Genomic DNA, 17491 nt, shown 5'->3' on the forward strand with positions numbered 1-17491 from the left:
GTATCTGTGTCTGTAATATCGCCCTTTTAATTTCCGCCTCTTGTAGTTTCCAATTAGCCTCACTCTCTGATATCGGTTTATGCATGCCTTCAACATTATTTATCTGAACCAAACAAACATATTCTGAGCTTTTTCTCCCTAAAATGTCTCATCTTTTTTTTAATTGCACCTTCTCTTCCTTTATATGCAATCCTTCTTGTATCTGCAACTCAAATATTGCCCTTTTAATTTCCGCCTCTTCTAGTTTCCAATTAGCTTGGCTTCTTGAGATCGGTTTATGCATGCGTTTAGCATTATTTATCTGAACCTAACAAACATATCCTGAGCTTTTCCTCCCTGAAATGTCTCGTATTCTCTTATTTCTGCCTACTCTTTCCAATATGCTACTATTCTTGTATCTGTGTCTGTAATATCGCCCTTTTAATTTCCGCCTCTTGTAGTTTCCAATTAGCCTCGCTCCCTGAGATCAGTTTATGCATGCTTTTAACATTATTTACCTTTACCTAACAAACATATTCTGAGCTTTTTCTCCCTAAAACGTCTCATCTTTTTTTTAATTGCACCTTCTCTTCCTTTATATGCTATCCTTCTTGTATCTGCAACTCAAATATTGCCCTTTTAATTTACGCTTCTTGTAGTTTCTAATTAGCCGCACTCCTTGAGATCGGTTTATGCATGCGTTTAACTTTATTTATCTGAACCTAACAAACATATCCTAAGCTTTTCCTCCCTAAAATGTCTAATTATCTCTTATTTCTGCCTACTCTTTCCAATATGCTATCATTCTTGTACCTGTGTCTGTAATATCGCCCTTTTATTTTCCCCTCATGTAGTTTGCAATTAGCCTCACTCTCTGAGATCGGTTTATGCCTGCGTTTAAGATTATTTATCAGAACCTAACGAACATATCCTGAGCTTTTCCTCCCTAAGACGTCTCATCGTCTCTTATTTTCACCAACTCTTCCCAATATGCTGTCCTTCTTTTATCTGCGACTGTAATATCTCCTTAATTTCCGTCTCTTGTAGTTTCCAATTATCCTCGCTCCTTCAGATCGGTTTATGCATGCGTTTATGTCATTGATACAACCTAACAAACATATCCTGAGATTTTCCTCCCTAAAATGTCTCATCGTCTCTTATTTCTGCCTACTCTTCCCCATGTGCTATCCTTCCTCTATATGCGCCTCTAATATCGACTTTTTAAATCCCGCCTCTTGTAGTTGCCAATTATCCCCGCTCCTGCAGATCGGTAGCAGACCGAGAGGTTAACTGTGTTCGGATGTCGACATCCAGGCCGAGGAATGTCTAAACAAGCTGATTAATTAACAGACCTGCTCTCCGTCAGCCTATCAACACTTCCCTCGCATTCACATCAGCGTCCGCAGCATCTTCCCCTACAGCAGCTGCGCTAATGAATGATTTCCACAGTGGCCAATCTTTTGGCACGAGCGCAGCAGAGTCGTGCCAGAGAAGCGCCGGCTCCTGTTATGAGCACAGATGAATCGCCGGTCTGTCGAGAGAGTCAGATTCTTACATCATAAATACACGTGCGGTCCAGGCCTGCGCTCTTTAAATGGCTGTGGTGAGATTCTCCGCATTGCTAAGAGAGGAAAACGGTTTTGTGGACGAGCTAAGAGATTCACTGCTGGATTGCGTTCAGCTTTCTGAATTGCAGTTTACTTCTTTGCTCTTAAGTTTCGGAATAGGGTTGAACAGTATATTGTTTGAGCGTCAATATTGCAATGTGTGCATCTGCAATATGGCCACGTCACAGGATTGGTTTTATGTATTAAAGATTAAAAAAAATTATTTTTATATTCTTGTATACAATTATTTATACATGGACCATGTTATTTATGCTTGATTGTTTAGTTTTTGGACTTGAATACTGTTAGATCACCCACAGCAAACCCTAAAGCACTGTTTTACATAAACATAAAGCTCTGTCGTATTTATATATGCTTGTTTTCATGATATTTTATGCTGACTTGTGCTTTCGAAAAAGACTTGATCTCCCCACTCAATCTGAATCTTTCAGAATAGTTCATATCACTATAAATATTGCAGCAAAACAATATCATGCGGTCCTATTTAGGAGTGTGTGTTGAATTTAATGGTCTGCTGGTGTAGGTTACATGGTATTTATGTGATAACATTGTGTGAGGTCATACACTCAAAATAATAACTAATTCTTTTAAGTTGAGTCGAAACAACACCATTCTTAAGTTTTTGATGGGACAACTTAATTGTTTTATTTTCAATCCACTTAAATTTGTAAATATTATTATGTGAACTTGTTGTTTTTATTGAGAAAACCTGAATTGTGTGGAACCACTAATACACTGTGTACATTGTTTACCATGCATTACAGTGTATTGTTTACCATGTTTGTTTGTTTGTTTACGGTTCTGTATTGTATTATGGGAGTTTTATTTCTGGTCTGTCAGCTTGTGATGTTAAATTCAACTCGGTACAGTTAGTTTTTTTTTTACAGTGACTTTTATTAGTATTTAAGTAGTTTAAGATATTTTTAACAAACAATATATAAAGTGAAATAATGCTGTAAAATAGCTGAAAAAGTACTTAGTTTATTAGTTTATTTATTGTACTTTAGTTTATAACACAAACACAAAATAATCACTTGAAAATAGGGATGCTCCGATCAATATATTATAGCCGATACCGAGTATCGATTCATCTGATATAATGCTTAAATGCATATGCTACTTAAGCGTAGAGCTCTCCTTACCTAAGAGAATAAGGAAAGGATGTTGCATATGATTCCCTAAACATGTCTCTTATAACCATCTAGTGGGAACATGTCATGGTCAGAAGCAGATGGTAAGAAAATGGAAAGAAAAACGATGGACATATTGCAAATGATAGATGAAAAAGTCAACAAGTCTCAATCAAGAAAAGGTTTGTGGTGCATATTTGATGCATAAGAAGTTAAAACGCACACCTATCTATCCATAACTACTATACTAAAAGGAAGTAGGCCTATAAATTACAAAAAAAATCTGAGTCCAGCGATCGCTCATGCATCATTTATCTCCTCACTTGTTTTAGCGCTGCTGATGTGTCTAATATACAGCACTTATATCTATAAACAAGCACTTGCGATTGGTTTATGAGATCAGCCAGATTGGTGAGTACCGATTGAGTCATTGATTAAAAAATGTCAACTGAAGTCACTTTTCAACACCAAAAGCTTTTGGAAGAAAGATCTAGATCCCTTTATACAATTCAGAAAAAATAAATAAGTGAAAAAAATCATTCATCACAAAATACGGAGGATTGCTGACATTACAGCGTACTTACTGATTATTTCTAATAAGCCAATGATGCACATGGTCATGTGAACGCATTCAACTGCTAATCATAGTAAATTTATAAACCACTTAAGCATAAACAGATCGTCACTGACTGATTTCTGTCCCTTTAGCCAATTTTTTTTCCATGTAAACGCAGATGCATTTAAACGCTTTCTTCCAGTTTATTGAACTGTGCAAGTGTGCTATAAGACAGAAATGCACACTTAATGTAGATTTAAAAGCATCCAAATGAAGCTAATGTAGTGCAGAGATGGGGAAAAGAAACAATTCTGTGACAAACATAACGAAATTGTGGATTCGTCTTGTGCAGCTGAAGTAGCAGCTCGTCTTGAGAGGATGATAACTTCTACATTTACAGTTTATAGCTTTTACTTTAAATGACTTTTTTCAAAAAGGATGAATTTGTTTTATTATTGAAGGAATATTACAGTATTGTTTATATCTGTCTGTCTGTCTATATAAAGTATAAAAATAATAGTATTATCACAATGTTATAATACTTTATAGTAATATAATTAATTAAAAGAATTTTAGAATATTAGCATTATTATAGTTTTACTTATATTTTTAGCAAATTAATGAATGTACTTCACCTAAATAATAATTTGTTTTGTGGAAAACCGTCATCAGAATTGGAGAATAGCAATGTTTGCAACAGGAAAATATATATTTTTTTGGAAGGTTAAAGCTAGTGGGTGACCGATATATCGACCGATATTCATTCAGTCATTTTCTTGTCGGCTTAATCCCTTTATTAATCTGGGGTCTCCACAGCGGAATGAACCGCCAACTTATCCAGCAAGTTTTTACGCAGCGGATGCCCTTCCAGCAGCAACCCATCACTGGGAAACATCCACACACATATTCACACACACACTCATACACTATGGACAATTTAGCCTACCCAATTCACCTATAGAGCATGTCTTTGGACTGTGGGGGAAACCGGAGCACCCGGAGGAAACCCACGCGAAGGCAGGGAGAACATGCAAACTCCACACAGAAACGCCAACTGAGCCGAGGTTTGACCCAGCGACCTTCTTGCTACGAGGCGACAGCACTACCTACTGCGCCACTGCTTCGCCCGACCGATATTTATATATTTATTTTTTCAGTTTTGGTGTTTGGACGATATGTTCGAAGCATTCATTTTGATGGAGAACAGCCTTTTCTTTTGACAGTGCTGGGAACAACTACATTGTAAAAAAGTTATATACCCTGTATATAATCAGTCATGACAGCACATGTTTTTAGTTTATTGTAACCTATTAAACTAAGTTAATCATGTTCTAACTTTAATTTTCTAAGTTATGCAAGCAGTTTTAAGTCAGCTTAACATAATGTAAGTTCAATGGACTCATAAAGTTAATTTGATTCAGCTTAAAAATTGAAGGCAACCTGGATTTTGTTTTTGACAGTGTAGTCTCTCTCTCTTCTCTGCTGTGATCCTCACTCTTTTTCAGTCTCTTGCACTGTTGTGGGTTCTTTAGCAGTTTATTTGTCGCCAAGAATTTTTACTGCATGCCCTAAATCCTGTTTCGTCCAAGAATAAGTGTTTAGCTTGTACTAAATGCTTCGCCTAATTGTTTTGCGACTTGGTCGGCCCAACAAACGAAACATTCCCAGATTCTGCATAATTTATCCTCTTTTCACTGCGGGACGCTCAGTCGGCAGACCTAAATATTGTGTTAATATTTCAGTCTCATTTTGGCTACACAGTCATGGACAACACAGAATGTGCGTGCATTTGCATATTAATGAGCTAATGAATAATGAATGAATGTAGTGGTTGATTAGCTGTCAGGTTCATGGCCGGATCATTATGAGACGAGCTCCGTTTAAGTGAGGTTAAAAGCACATTAGGGATCCCTTTGAACCACTTTTAAGTGAACTGCATGTTTTATTAAATTATTTTGGGTGTTGGATTTCTGATGGGTGGATTTCAAATGATCTGTCTGTCTGTCTGTCATTGTATTTAGCTTTATCAGTGCATCCATCTATCCATCTGTCCGTCTGTCCGGGTAGAACTTATAGGAATCAATATTGAGTAAACCAAATAAAACAACAACAACATAAATTGAAAACTAGATGTTCTCTCCTCCAGCCCGAGAGCTGAGACTGTGTTTTCTGGATGGCGGTGAGGAATGTAAAGCCATCATCTTGAGCTCGGTGTTGTTCTGTAAGGAGCTTAAACCACCCGACTGTAACATCAGACCTCAAACCAGCTCTCAGACCTAAAGCAGATAATCCTGGTCTTGTGTCGAGTTCTCGGTTTCCATGTTTGTGTCTCGGGTCTGTGGGATTATGGGATATGAGAGTGTGTGGCACCCTGTGGAGGTTTGGACAGTGTGTTTGTTACTTCTGGTACTTTACACGTGCCATTAGCTGTTGTGACTCTGCTGCTTACTAATGCAGGCCAAAGGGTTTTTTAGTTATTTCAGGACAATCCGTTGGTCAGACTTTATTTTGATGGTCCGTTTGTTGAATTTAAGCTACATTGCATCTACATGCCAACTAATTCTCATTACATTATAAGTAGACTGTTAGGTTGAGGTTAGGGTTAATGTAAGTTGACGTGTACTTGCAAAGTGTCTTAAAGTCAGTTAATTGTCTGTTAAATGAGCAGTATCAGCAGATATTAAGCAGACAGTCTACTAATACTCAAATGGACCATCAAAATAAAGTGTTCCCATATTTAAATCTGTATAATGTGTATGTTATACATATAATAATGTAGATTCTATAATATAATATTTCATATTAAAATGTCATTAAAAAAACTGTATAAGAGGCATTTATTCATTAAACTTTACCCTAAAATATGTTATTTATAATCATACTCGTATTATTTTATAGTATTTCAGTAATATCATTATGAAGTTGCTCCACAAATTTTCTTTGGCTCAATCCAATATCTTAATGAAACATTGCATAACTTAAAAATAAAACATGTTTTTATCCAAGTTATCGAATTTTTAAATTATATTATATTTAATTTTTTTTTTTTTTTAGTAATTATTAAAAAAAAAACATATATTTTTCTTTTTTTAAACGTAATTTTTATATGTTAAAAAGTCAATTTATTGTTATTATGATACATTTTTTTTGTATTCTTATTTTCTGTTTTGTTTTTAATAAATTATTTTAGCTAAAATATGTTATTTATAACCATACTCCACGACCATATCACCACCCAAGACTGGTTACTCACTGAAGCTAAGCAGGGCTGAGCCTTGTCTGTACCTGGATGGGAGACCACATGGGAAAACCTGGTTTCTGTTGGAGGAGATGTTAGTGAGGGCAGTAGGGGAGGCTTAACCTGCGGTCGGTGTGTATCCTAATGCCCCTGGTAAAGTGAAGGGGACACTATACTGTCAGTAGGCGCCGTCTTTCTTTCGTTTTTGTGTTAAACAGAGGTCCTGCCTCTCTGTGGTCATTAAAAATCTCATGGCACTTCTTGTAAAGAGTAGGGTGTAACCTCGGTGTCTTGGCCATATTCTCCCCATTGACCCTTACCTATCATGACCTCCAATCATCTTCATCTACCGAATTGGCTCTATAAAATATTGGCTCCGTTGTTTTTTGGCTGCAGTCACAACTTCCAAGTGGATGCTGCACATTAGTGGTGGAGTGGGGAGACCTCCCTTTCGTGATTGTTAAGCACTTTGGGTGTATGTCCATACACAAGAAATGCGCTCTATACACACACACACACACACACACACACACACACACACACACACACACATACACACGCATTACTGCCTTGCTTCCTTATTTATTTACTTACTTACTAAAATATTTAATCTAATAATGTCAGTTGTAAATTTATATAAATGTTATATGAGAAAATAGAGCATTTTTTATTATGTTAATTATGTTATTCATTAGTAAGCAGCAGAGTCACAACAACTAATGGCACGTGTAAAGTACCAGAAGTAACAAACACACTGTCCAAACCTCCACAGGGTGCCACACACTCTCATATCCCATAATTAAGTCATTTTGATGCACTACAAAATATGACAAAAACAATACATATGAATAGTGGATTATTTAGAATATATTAGTTAGTTTAAGACCTAGTCACAAGTAACGTACTTAAACGAATAACACATTGCTATTGTATTTCAGTATGTAGATGTTATTCCAACTGAAATGGAATATTCATTAGGGGGCGTGACTTTTTTTTGCATATTTCATCACGGAAAACTAACAGTAAGAGGGGCGTGGCTAAGAATATTGACATCTGACATCATCAGATAAGGACTTTCACTCCAAACGCAGAAGCAAATGGTCAGAATGAGATTGAAGATTACCAAAACAAAGCTGTTTCATTGGATTAACACACACACAGTTGAATTGTCCACCTAAAATAATGATATGAGCTAGCTAAATAAACACGTTTTGATTTTACACTGACTTTAATGCCATGAAATACAAGGCGAATTTTAGAGTTTGCTTTCCTAATGATAATGGCCAACAAAACTGCATCTGGATCTATTTGATGGCATCGTTGCCCAAATTTGCGGTCAACATTGCTCTAACAATTTACCCATGTTTTCCCAGCGATGGTTGCGGCTGGAAGGGCATCTGCTGCGTAAAAACATGCTGGATAAGTTGGCGATTCATTCCGCTGTGGCGACCCCGGATTAATAAAGGGACTAAGCCCACAAGGAAATGAATGAATGAATATCCCCATGTATCATCACCTTTAGTATCAGGTGCTATTGTAAAGATGCATGAATACGCATGCATGAAAACCAAGTAAATAGAGATGAATCGTCATATCGGTTCCACAGTAAAACCACGCTCAACAACAGTTCCTCGTGATTAGTAGAGTGCAAACATATTCAGAAATGATTTGTTCTGTTAGTTACAGATGATTTAGCGATGATTACAGATGATCCTCGAGCCCCTGTGGGCCAGTGTCCCAAACGCAGATTAAAGCTGGTGCTAAAAAGGATTTTCAGAGCCGAATTATTGGAGAGATTGTAATTTGGTTCACATTCAGGGTTAATCCGTGTCTGGCGCTCACAAATAAATAAAGAATTTGTTGATAAATATTGAGAAGCAGTTTACACTGTATGAAACAGTAAATGGACAGTTCAAACAGAATTAATAATTGTATCATTGTTACTTTTGAGCTTCTGTCTTTTTAAAACACAGATATAACATATACTGAAGAACGCTGGAAACTGTTAGCTATTGACTCTTTTCCATACTTTGGATATCATGGCGCATTTTCTGACATTGTTCCGAATATCTTCTGTTTTCAGCAAGAGGAATTAAACTTAAACATATATGATGTTGAATAAATGGGTACATATTTTTCATTTTTGGGTTCACCGTTCCTTTAACCTCCAGAGTACAGTGTGCTTTTGAGTTTATCTATTGGTATTTGACCTTTTTAGAATAACCTCTGCCTCTTTTCTTCCTCTCTCTCTCCGTTTCTCTTTGTTTTTCTTCAGGTAATTAAAAGCACAAAGTATTTTTCGGTCACTGCACGCGTTTGAGCCTCTCTGGCGAAGCTCCAGCTCAGTTAACAGCTGCCGTACGGTTACCGGAGAAGGATTTGAGCTTTGTCAAGGACTGCACATCCAAGCTGAATAATTTAAAGCACTGCTGCCGAAAACCTGTATAATTAATTCATTGGACCTACTTTGTTATTTTGGCTTCCAAATTGTAAAGTCAAATCACACAGATAGGATGCAGCTGCCAATGAAACTCCGAACGTGTGATTGTGAGGCTTTTCTTGGTCAGCAGGAATGTTTTGGGCTTTTGGATTGTGATCAGATGACATGCACTAGACTGAAGGAGTTTTTAAGGTGGGAAATTGTTTTAGTTCTGTTGCATGCACACTGAATAAAATGATTCATTGGATTTACTCGTTTGTTTTTAGGGTAAGTGGTTGCAAACTATTTATATGGGCTAGATTTAAACAAACAAATTAAGTTAACATTAGTATATTTAATTTGTTTAAATTAAGCCCATATAAACTGTTTGCAATCACCTTCCTTGAAAATAGTAGATCCAATGAATAATTTTTTCAGTGCATGCAAGAAAAGAATCAACAGATAGGAGTCGTTATTTTTGGAATCATTTGGAATTGTTCACTAAACAGAACTGATTCATCGAAGTGATTCATTTGGGAACTGTTGACGTACTTTAGTTGCACTGTGTGATTTTGATTCATTAAATAGAATTGACTCATATGAGTCATTCATTTGGGAATAGGCTGGATTGTTCTGATTGCACTTTGTTTTTGATTTCACCAAGAAGTATTTAACAAAAAGAGACAGCCACACTGGAATACACTTGTTGCTTAGTTAACTTTTTGATTCAAAAGAGTCATTTGCTTTGGAATCGCTTTGAATAAACTGTTGAACAGAATCAGTTGAACGCTCTGGCTGCACTTTATGCATGTGGTTTACTAAAGAATTGATTATTTTGGGAACTTTTAGCAATCAATGGTCCCTCTGTAGGTTTTTGATTCACCAAGTGGAATCGAATCATTGATAAGAGTCATTATTTGGGGAATTTGCTGAACCGGCACTTTAATTTTTGATAGCACCAAAAATAAATCCACTCATAGGAGTCGCTTGTTCATGAATTGATTAGATGGCACTTATTTAACTTTATTTCACCAACATGTTATTAACATTAAAAAACACCTGTTTTTTTGCATGAAACTGCATGTCACTATAGTTAAAAATCTACAATATGGGGTAATTTATTTATATTACTATAGTTGTTGTGTGACCATAGTAATATAGTATTAGTATAGTATATTAGTCAAGTATTTTACTATATTATGATTAGACAACACTAGTATTTACTATAAATTACTGTAGTATTTTATTGTGGGTTTTTAAGGTGTCACTATTCATTTTGCATCTAATAACATTATGCATATACTAGCTATATGGTTAGAATGTGAGTTTGGTTTAGTTGCATGTAATGCATAATTAACTGTAATTACTATAGTAAAAATCCTGCATGTTACTATAGTTAAAAATCTACAATATTGGGTCATTTATTTATATTACATTACTATAGTTGTTGTGTGACCATAGTAATATAGTATTAGTACAGAATGTTACTATATTATGATTTGAAAACACTACAGTATCCATTATAAATTGCTGTAGTATTTTTGATGTGGGGTTTTTAAAGTGTAGCTATTCATTTTACATCTAATAAGATTGTGTATATACTAGCTATATGGTTAGAATGTGGGTTTGGTTTAGTTGCATGTAATTATGCATAATTAACTGTAATTACTATGGTAAAAAACCTGCATGTTACTATTGTTAAAAATCTACAATATTGGGTCATTTATTTAAATTACTATAGTTGTTGTGTGACCATAGTAATATAGTATTAGTATAGTATATTTGTACAGTATTTTACTATATTATGATTAGAAAACACTATAGTATTTACTATAAATTATTGTATTTTTAATGTGGGTTTTTAAAGTGTAACTATTCATTTTATTACTGATAACATTACACAATTGTGCATACTTAACTGTAACTATAGTAATATATAGTTTCAAATCTACAATGTTATGTCATTTATTTACATAACTATAGATGTTGAGTGACAGATAGCATAAAGGTATTTTACTATACTATAATTTAAAAAAAATACTAGAACTTACTCTAAATTACTGCAGTATTTTTAATGTGGTTTGTTAAAGTGTAACATCCATGCTTCAGATATCACAAAAAGAATCGACTTGTATGAAGTTTTAATGAAAAGCTTGAAGAATCATTTGAAGGAATCGTTTGTAAAGAATCATTTGTTTCTAAATTCATGAGCGTTTCTTTGTGCTCTGGCCTTTATCGTCTTTTAAAACTCTTATCACACACGCACACAAAACATCTCAACTAGGTCAGAGTCTCTGCGTGAGTATCCCAGATTGGCCTGTGCCCCATAAAATCTGTGAAATCCACTCCAGAAATCATGTCTTGCTTTGCGGTTTCAGCCAGGTGAGGTAACCTGCTTTAACAAACCTATCCCATAATCCCCTCTAAATGGACTGGGCAATGATGACATCATTATAATAGATATGAGAGCTGGCTGTTTGTGTGAGCCGATTGCACAAGACGTGTCCTGTTTCTCTCAGTGCAATCTTTTTTTTTTTCCAGTCTGTCACTTCTTCTTTTCTTTTGTCGTGTCTCTCATCGTTTTTTTTTTTTGTCTCCATATTCTTCATTTCTTCTCCATTCCTATCCTTTTCCCGGCTCAGGGAGCATTGACTTCAAAGGCTTTTAGTGTACATGCTCATCAAAGGCAGTCTCCTCAGGTGAGCCTCTCTATCGAGCGCTTAAAGAAGAGAGGCACGTCAGTTTTATTAAACCTTCCCACAGCGATGAACTTCAGAGCCAATCTGGCAACCCTGCCCTTATGAGCTTAAGCGGAGGTCACGCTAGGCTTTGAGCATATGAAAGCACTTTAGACCCTAAAACACTGCAAACCAGGCTTTTAGATTCGTGCGCACTTTGAATTCAGCCTTTGCATTGTGCCGGTTTGCGTCACGGCCGTTTGTAGAAATGAGTTTCTGTGCACAGATTATCTAATGCGCCTGAGTAGAAGTGCCTCTTCTGTGTTTGCTTGAATAAATCCATTGTTTGTTTATATTGAGAATGTTTTTGTTTATTCTGAAGATTTAGAAATGAGACATTTTTGTCAATACTAATAACAAGGCTGTCTGTAACCTTTGTTTTTTGCTATTTCTCTAGTATGAGTTGAAAATAGAGCTGCATGATTCTGGCTAAAATGAGAATCACAATATTTTTTGCTTAAAATTAAGATCACAATTTCCTCACGACTCCATAGTTGTAAAATAAAAGTAATATAAGTAGGTTGTTATTATTGTTATTCTCAAACAACTGGTAAAACAACAATAATAATATTAGGCCTATGCGTATGTAACAGAGGCCAGCTAGTAGGTGCTATGCATAGATATATACATTAGATGTCGCCTATCCTGTTGTTGTCTATTGGAAGGAATGCGTCAATAGAGCCGCCATTTTGGAACAGGGTCGCGCTCCTTTGAAATGAATGCGGGACCAAGGTACATTGGAGGACTGTGGCCATCCAAAGCCAGAGATATACACATATATCTATGATCGGGAGTTTTCCTAAATGTTATTATGCAATTTTTTTTTTTTTAAGTACGAAAATTATAATTTTACATCACTTTTCTACATTGATGGATCAGTGAACACATTGGCATTCCTGACTTTGTGTGTTCTGAAATGTATATCCACCCTCCCTGTTAAATTTGATCTAACCTGTGTCCTGAAACACACCTCCTCTCCTACTTTCACTTTTCACACTGACGGAGGGAGCGATTCATTTGTGAATGAATCTCCGTTATGAACGACTCCTTCACTAGCCGACAATAATACAAGTTCTGACACCGCAGCATCTCGTTGTCATATTTCTTTTACATTGTTTGCAGATTTTATTTAACAAAATTAGCATAAGCCGAGTATTTAGTGCGAGTTGGAGTTACTTTGCCTTTTGCTGAATGCAGTAAGTGACTGTATTATCATCAATAGCGTTACCTGTTTAGCACAAAAGTATATATATATATATATATATATATATATATATATATATATATATATATATATATATATATATAATATATATTATATATATATATATATATATATATATATATATATATATATATATATATATATATATATATATATAATATATATTATATATATATATGTATATATATATATATATATATATATATATATATATATATATATATATATATAATATATATATATATATATAATATATATTATATATGTATATATATATATATATATATGTTTTATATATATAAATACATATGTTAGCTGTTAACCGATAAAAAAATCATAAAATACAAATCTTAAAATTACTTTTATTACATTTTTATATACATTTTATATTAAGATCTACTTAACTATGTCTATTTTAGTGCTTCTTAACTATGCTTGATAATGCTAATTAATATACACTGTCCTTGCCAAATAAACAAGTCAATAAATTAACAAATCTATTAAATAAATAATAAATAAATAAACAAATAAATCTATAAATAAACACATTTATTGCCAGAGACCTCATTTTATTATTTTACTTCTAATACTAACATAAAAAATATAATTTATCAACCCATACCGATATGGTGGCCAATATATTGGGGAACACATCAAGTTAAACTTAAGGTTTTATTACTTTCAGTTATATGAACCCAGGTCAACCCTGAGCTATTACTTATCGATTGCTGTTTTTTTGTGTGTTTCAGTGCTGGCCGGTTTCCGAGGAACGGTTCAGCATGGCTTGCCTCTGGAGATTGGTGATACGGTGCAGATCCTGGAGAAATGTGAAGGTATACACGAGCACTGATTCAGTTCATCATTATTTCTATAGCACTTTTACAATGTAGATTGTGTCAAAGCAGCTTAACATAGAAGTTCTAGTAAATTACAAATGAAACCGTGTCAGTCCAGATTTCAGAGTTCAGTTCAGTGTGGTTTAATTTGCACTGCAGAAAGTCCAAACACTGAAGAGCAAATGCATCGATGCACAGCTCCACAAGTCCCAAATTTGCCTGCTTGAATCTTATAAACCTCCATATTTGTGTTTACACCAGTTTCAACCAGCTTGCATTGGATTAAATGGACAATGCTGCTCTGTAAGTCTTATAAGCTGGCAAATGGTCCACAAACTCAACCAGTATGAAAATGCAAATATCATGCTTGTAATAACTGTTAATTTAGACAGGGCATTTAAGCTAATTATCTGACTAATCTTAGTTCGTGTGTGGTTTTTTCAGGAGTTACTTGACTTTAGATCATTTAATTAAGTTGTCATCCCTAAATGGGACTAAAAAGACAACAGTTGGCCTCTGGCATATGCTGTTTTGGATTATGATTGGGTTTTAGTTCCCACCAGCCTTCTAGACTAGCTTAACCAGCAGGACTTCCTTTTTAAAACCAGATTAATTATGAAGTGTGTGCAGGTTCAGCAACTTAATATGGTCAATATTAGAAACAATAAACTCTATATAACTATTATAAATACCATATAATACTTTTATAAACTAGCTATTGTTTTGATATTTGACTAATTTAATAATTAATACTTGAATCAATTCTACAGGGAACAACTAATGATCAACCACTTTTGGCTCAGTGCAGAAATCGTATTCATAACTTGTAATTAAAGGGATCGCATAATTGAAAGAGTTGTAAAGTTTGTCTACAAGGCTGAATTCTGATATAACCTTAAGTCTACATGAACTTGTGTGGAAAGTCATTCTGATCTGCGATGGCCTGTATTTTCGGCTTGATGATAAACTGCTGACACAGACACCTGTACCACCTCACTCGTTCTTCAAGCGGGAGGATTTGAAACCAGTCTTTTTTTGTGACCCGCACTCGGCTCCTTCATTTCCTGTTTCCACCCTTTGAAGACGCACTTCTTTTGTGCTCGGCTTGCACGCTCTTCCTGTTTTTCTTGAGCGAAGAAAAGCCCTTTTTGGAGAACACCTAGAGAGGAGAGCGTGACTATTTAGCTGTAAATGTGACACTTGGTAATCATGGCTTGCTGGAGCTGCTGTTCATCAAGTGAGAGGTCATGCTTCTATATCGGACGGCTGTTATTACTCTGTTTACTGTAATGATGGGTTGACGCTGCCCATGTTTTTCACACATTCAAACTGTGATTCTCGGATGTTTGCCAGAAAGCACAGTTTGTGGGTTGGTTTGCAGTGGGCTGAAGTTTCATCAGTGTTATTTTGAGAGATTTATATATGAGTGAGGTATTCAGAAATGCAGTGGTTGGTCATAAGCCGCATCTATAATGCTTTTATTTGGATATTACCTTCTGCACTGTTAAAAATGCTTTACATATTTAAGAGAATTGGACACAAAACAATTACGTTGTCCTAAAAAACTCAAGATGTGTTTTGTTTTAAAGATGTGTGTAAGGTTTTAGCTAATGTTTCGATATTATATTGAGTATTGCAGGATCCCTATGGTCTACCAAAATAACCAATTTCGAATACCAAACCGCTTGAGTGAGCCATTTATTCCTGTCTTCTTGCACAAACTTTCATAAGTTTGTAATACATTTAGAATGATGACAGTTCTTTGGCTATATGCAAAAGAACAACACACCTTTGGACTCTCAAATAGCTGACACCTGAAAGAGTTTGTTTGGTGATATCGACATGTTGAAAATGAGCTGTTTTCGTGAATCCTTGCACATCCATTTGTCCTTTTTGTTCTCATTTTAGGAGGAGCGTTTCCAACATTACTGAGATCATGTCTCATGAAAAGGGCTTTTATAAAAATGGCTCGCTGAAGAAAGCCTTTAAAGATGAAAGTCTCTGAAATGTTTTGTGTTTACAGGTTGGTACAGAGGATTCGTCCTCAAGAACCCGAATGCCAAGGTAAGTAAGCGTCTCTTTGTCTTTTATCATTTCTGTCTGTGCCCGATGCTATTTTCAGTCACTGAAATACCACAGCAACAGCAGTGAGAAGAAATGCACGGATCAAAGCCAATTTATGTCTGTTTGTTTGTTTATTTTTCCCACATTCTTGATTAACTGTAGAATTATTATTTTTTATTTATTTATGCATTTATGTTTGATTTCTGTCTTTCTAGGGCATATTTCCATGCTGCTACATTCACCTGAAGAATGCTCATATCAAGAATAAGGGGTGAGTTTAGTTGTTTTTAGGTATTACATATTAAATTGACCTTCATGGAAACATTAAACCGGAGTTTCGCAGTTATATGCTCTTTAGTAACTACCATATTCAATGTTATTCAGTTCAAGTTTATTTGTATAGCGCTTAATACGATAATTATAGTTTCAAAGCAGCTCAAAAAGCAGTTTTAAAGCATCTTATAAAAGGTGTCTTATCTGTGTAAAGAGCTAACATGCACATTATACACATCTGTTTGCTATAGTTTCTGCATTACGTCCACTTTTAAGCGATATTTCATCCCAAAAATAAAGATACTTTTCAGTAGTGCATTAAACATTTTTAGCTGAAATTGTGGCTCTTGGTGATTCATTAAAATACACTGTAAAAATGCTAAATTGTTCCACATTTTCTTCATGTTGTTTTAATGCAAACTGATTAAGTGTACAAATTTAAGTCGATTGAACTTAATACAATTAAAAAAAAAAAAAAAATTAAAATTAAGTTGATTCAGCTCATTTTAAACATGCAACAAAAGGCATTTGATTGTACAAATCAACAGTACTTTGAGAGTTAAAACGACGTTTACCAGGGGTGTCCAATCTCGCTCCTGGAGGGCTGGTGTCCTGCATGGTTTAGCTCCACCTTCCCTCAACACAATTGCCTGGAAGTTTTAGGCTGTTTCTCAATTCCAAGAACGCTGAGAACAGACTCTGGTTCTTGTGGAGACCGTTCTTGCCAAGTTACCTCGGAGGAACGAACTCGGGAGGCCGTGAGAACACAGAATGTGTCCTGTGAGAAATGAGATGCTGCGTTCTTCCCTAGTTTACAGGAAGTTATTTAAACATTACAGCATTCATGTAAGGATTTATTGCTTTTCCCCTTTTCACATTGTATACTATGCATAAAGACCTTACAAATACACATTGCACAATATAAATAAAACTAATTTAAATATGAATTTGAGCAAATGAACACCCTTAATGTGTTCATGCTTTTATTAAGAGTTTCATGGTAATGTTTACATCACTGCTTCATTTAGGGAAACTCCTGAGACAAAGAAGTTATATCTCTTTACTTAATAATAAGTCTATAAGAAATGCTGTACTTCCCACCTCCTATATTCAGTCGCAATGACTTCTGGGCCTACTCGAGCAATTTTTTATTTTTTTTAGCTCAAGTCTGCATTGATGCATCCTTGATATCAGGAACACATCCCAGAACTTTCACACATCCTCTGTTCTTGCAGTCTTGAATTTTGGAACTGAACTTTGAAGGATAATGATAATGTTACATGAGGACGCAAGACCGCTGAACAACCCCTATTGAGAAACAGCCTTAGTATACCTAGAAAGAGCTTGAATAGCTGGTTCAGGTATGTTTAAATGTGGTTGCCCTGCTGAAAAATCCAGCTTAAAC

The 17491-nt window shown here is 35.2% G+C and overlaps 1 protein-coding gene across 12 annotated transcripts in view; it reads left to right on the forward strand.

Annotated features, from left to right (window-relative positions):
• Positions 1-17491, forward strand: part of dock4b (dedicator of cytokinesis 4b) — a 191979-nt gene that overhangs the window by 62870 nt on the left and 111618 nt on the right. For 10 of the 12 annotated variants that reach the window (XM_073946666.1, XM_073946667.1, XM_005164996.6 and 7 more), the window contains exons 2-4: positions 13663-13746; positions 15773-15813; positions 16029-16084. Coding sequence is in view for 9 of the 12 variants with exons in the window: in XM_005164996.6 (XP_005165053.1) it covers positions 13663-13746; positions 15773-15813; positions 16029-16084 (181 nt within the window). In the remaining 3 variants the exon portion in view is untranslated. Of the gene's footprint in view, positions 1-5423; positions 5539-9032; positions 9164-13662; positions 13747-15772; positions 15814-16028; positions 16085-17491 lie in introns of those variants that run through there. The other 2 variants (NM_001166228.1, XM_073946669.1) reach the window with 2 other exon arrangements.

Source organism: Danio rerio, chromosome 4, assembly GCF_049306965.1.
Source record: "Danio rerio strain Tuebingen ecotype United States chromosome 4, GRCz12tu, whole genome shotgun sequence".
NCBI lineage: Eukaryota > Metazoa > Chordata > Actinopteri > Cypriniformes > Danionidae > Danio > Danio rerio.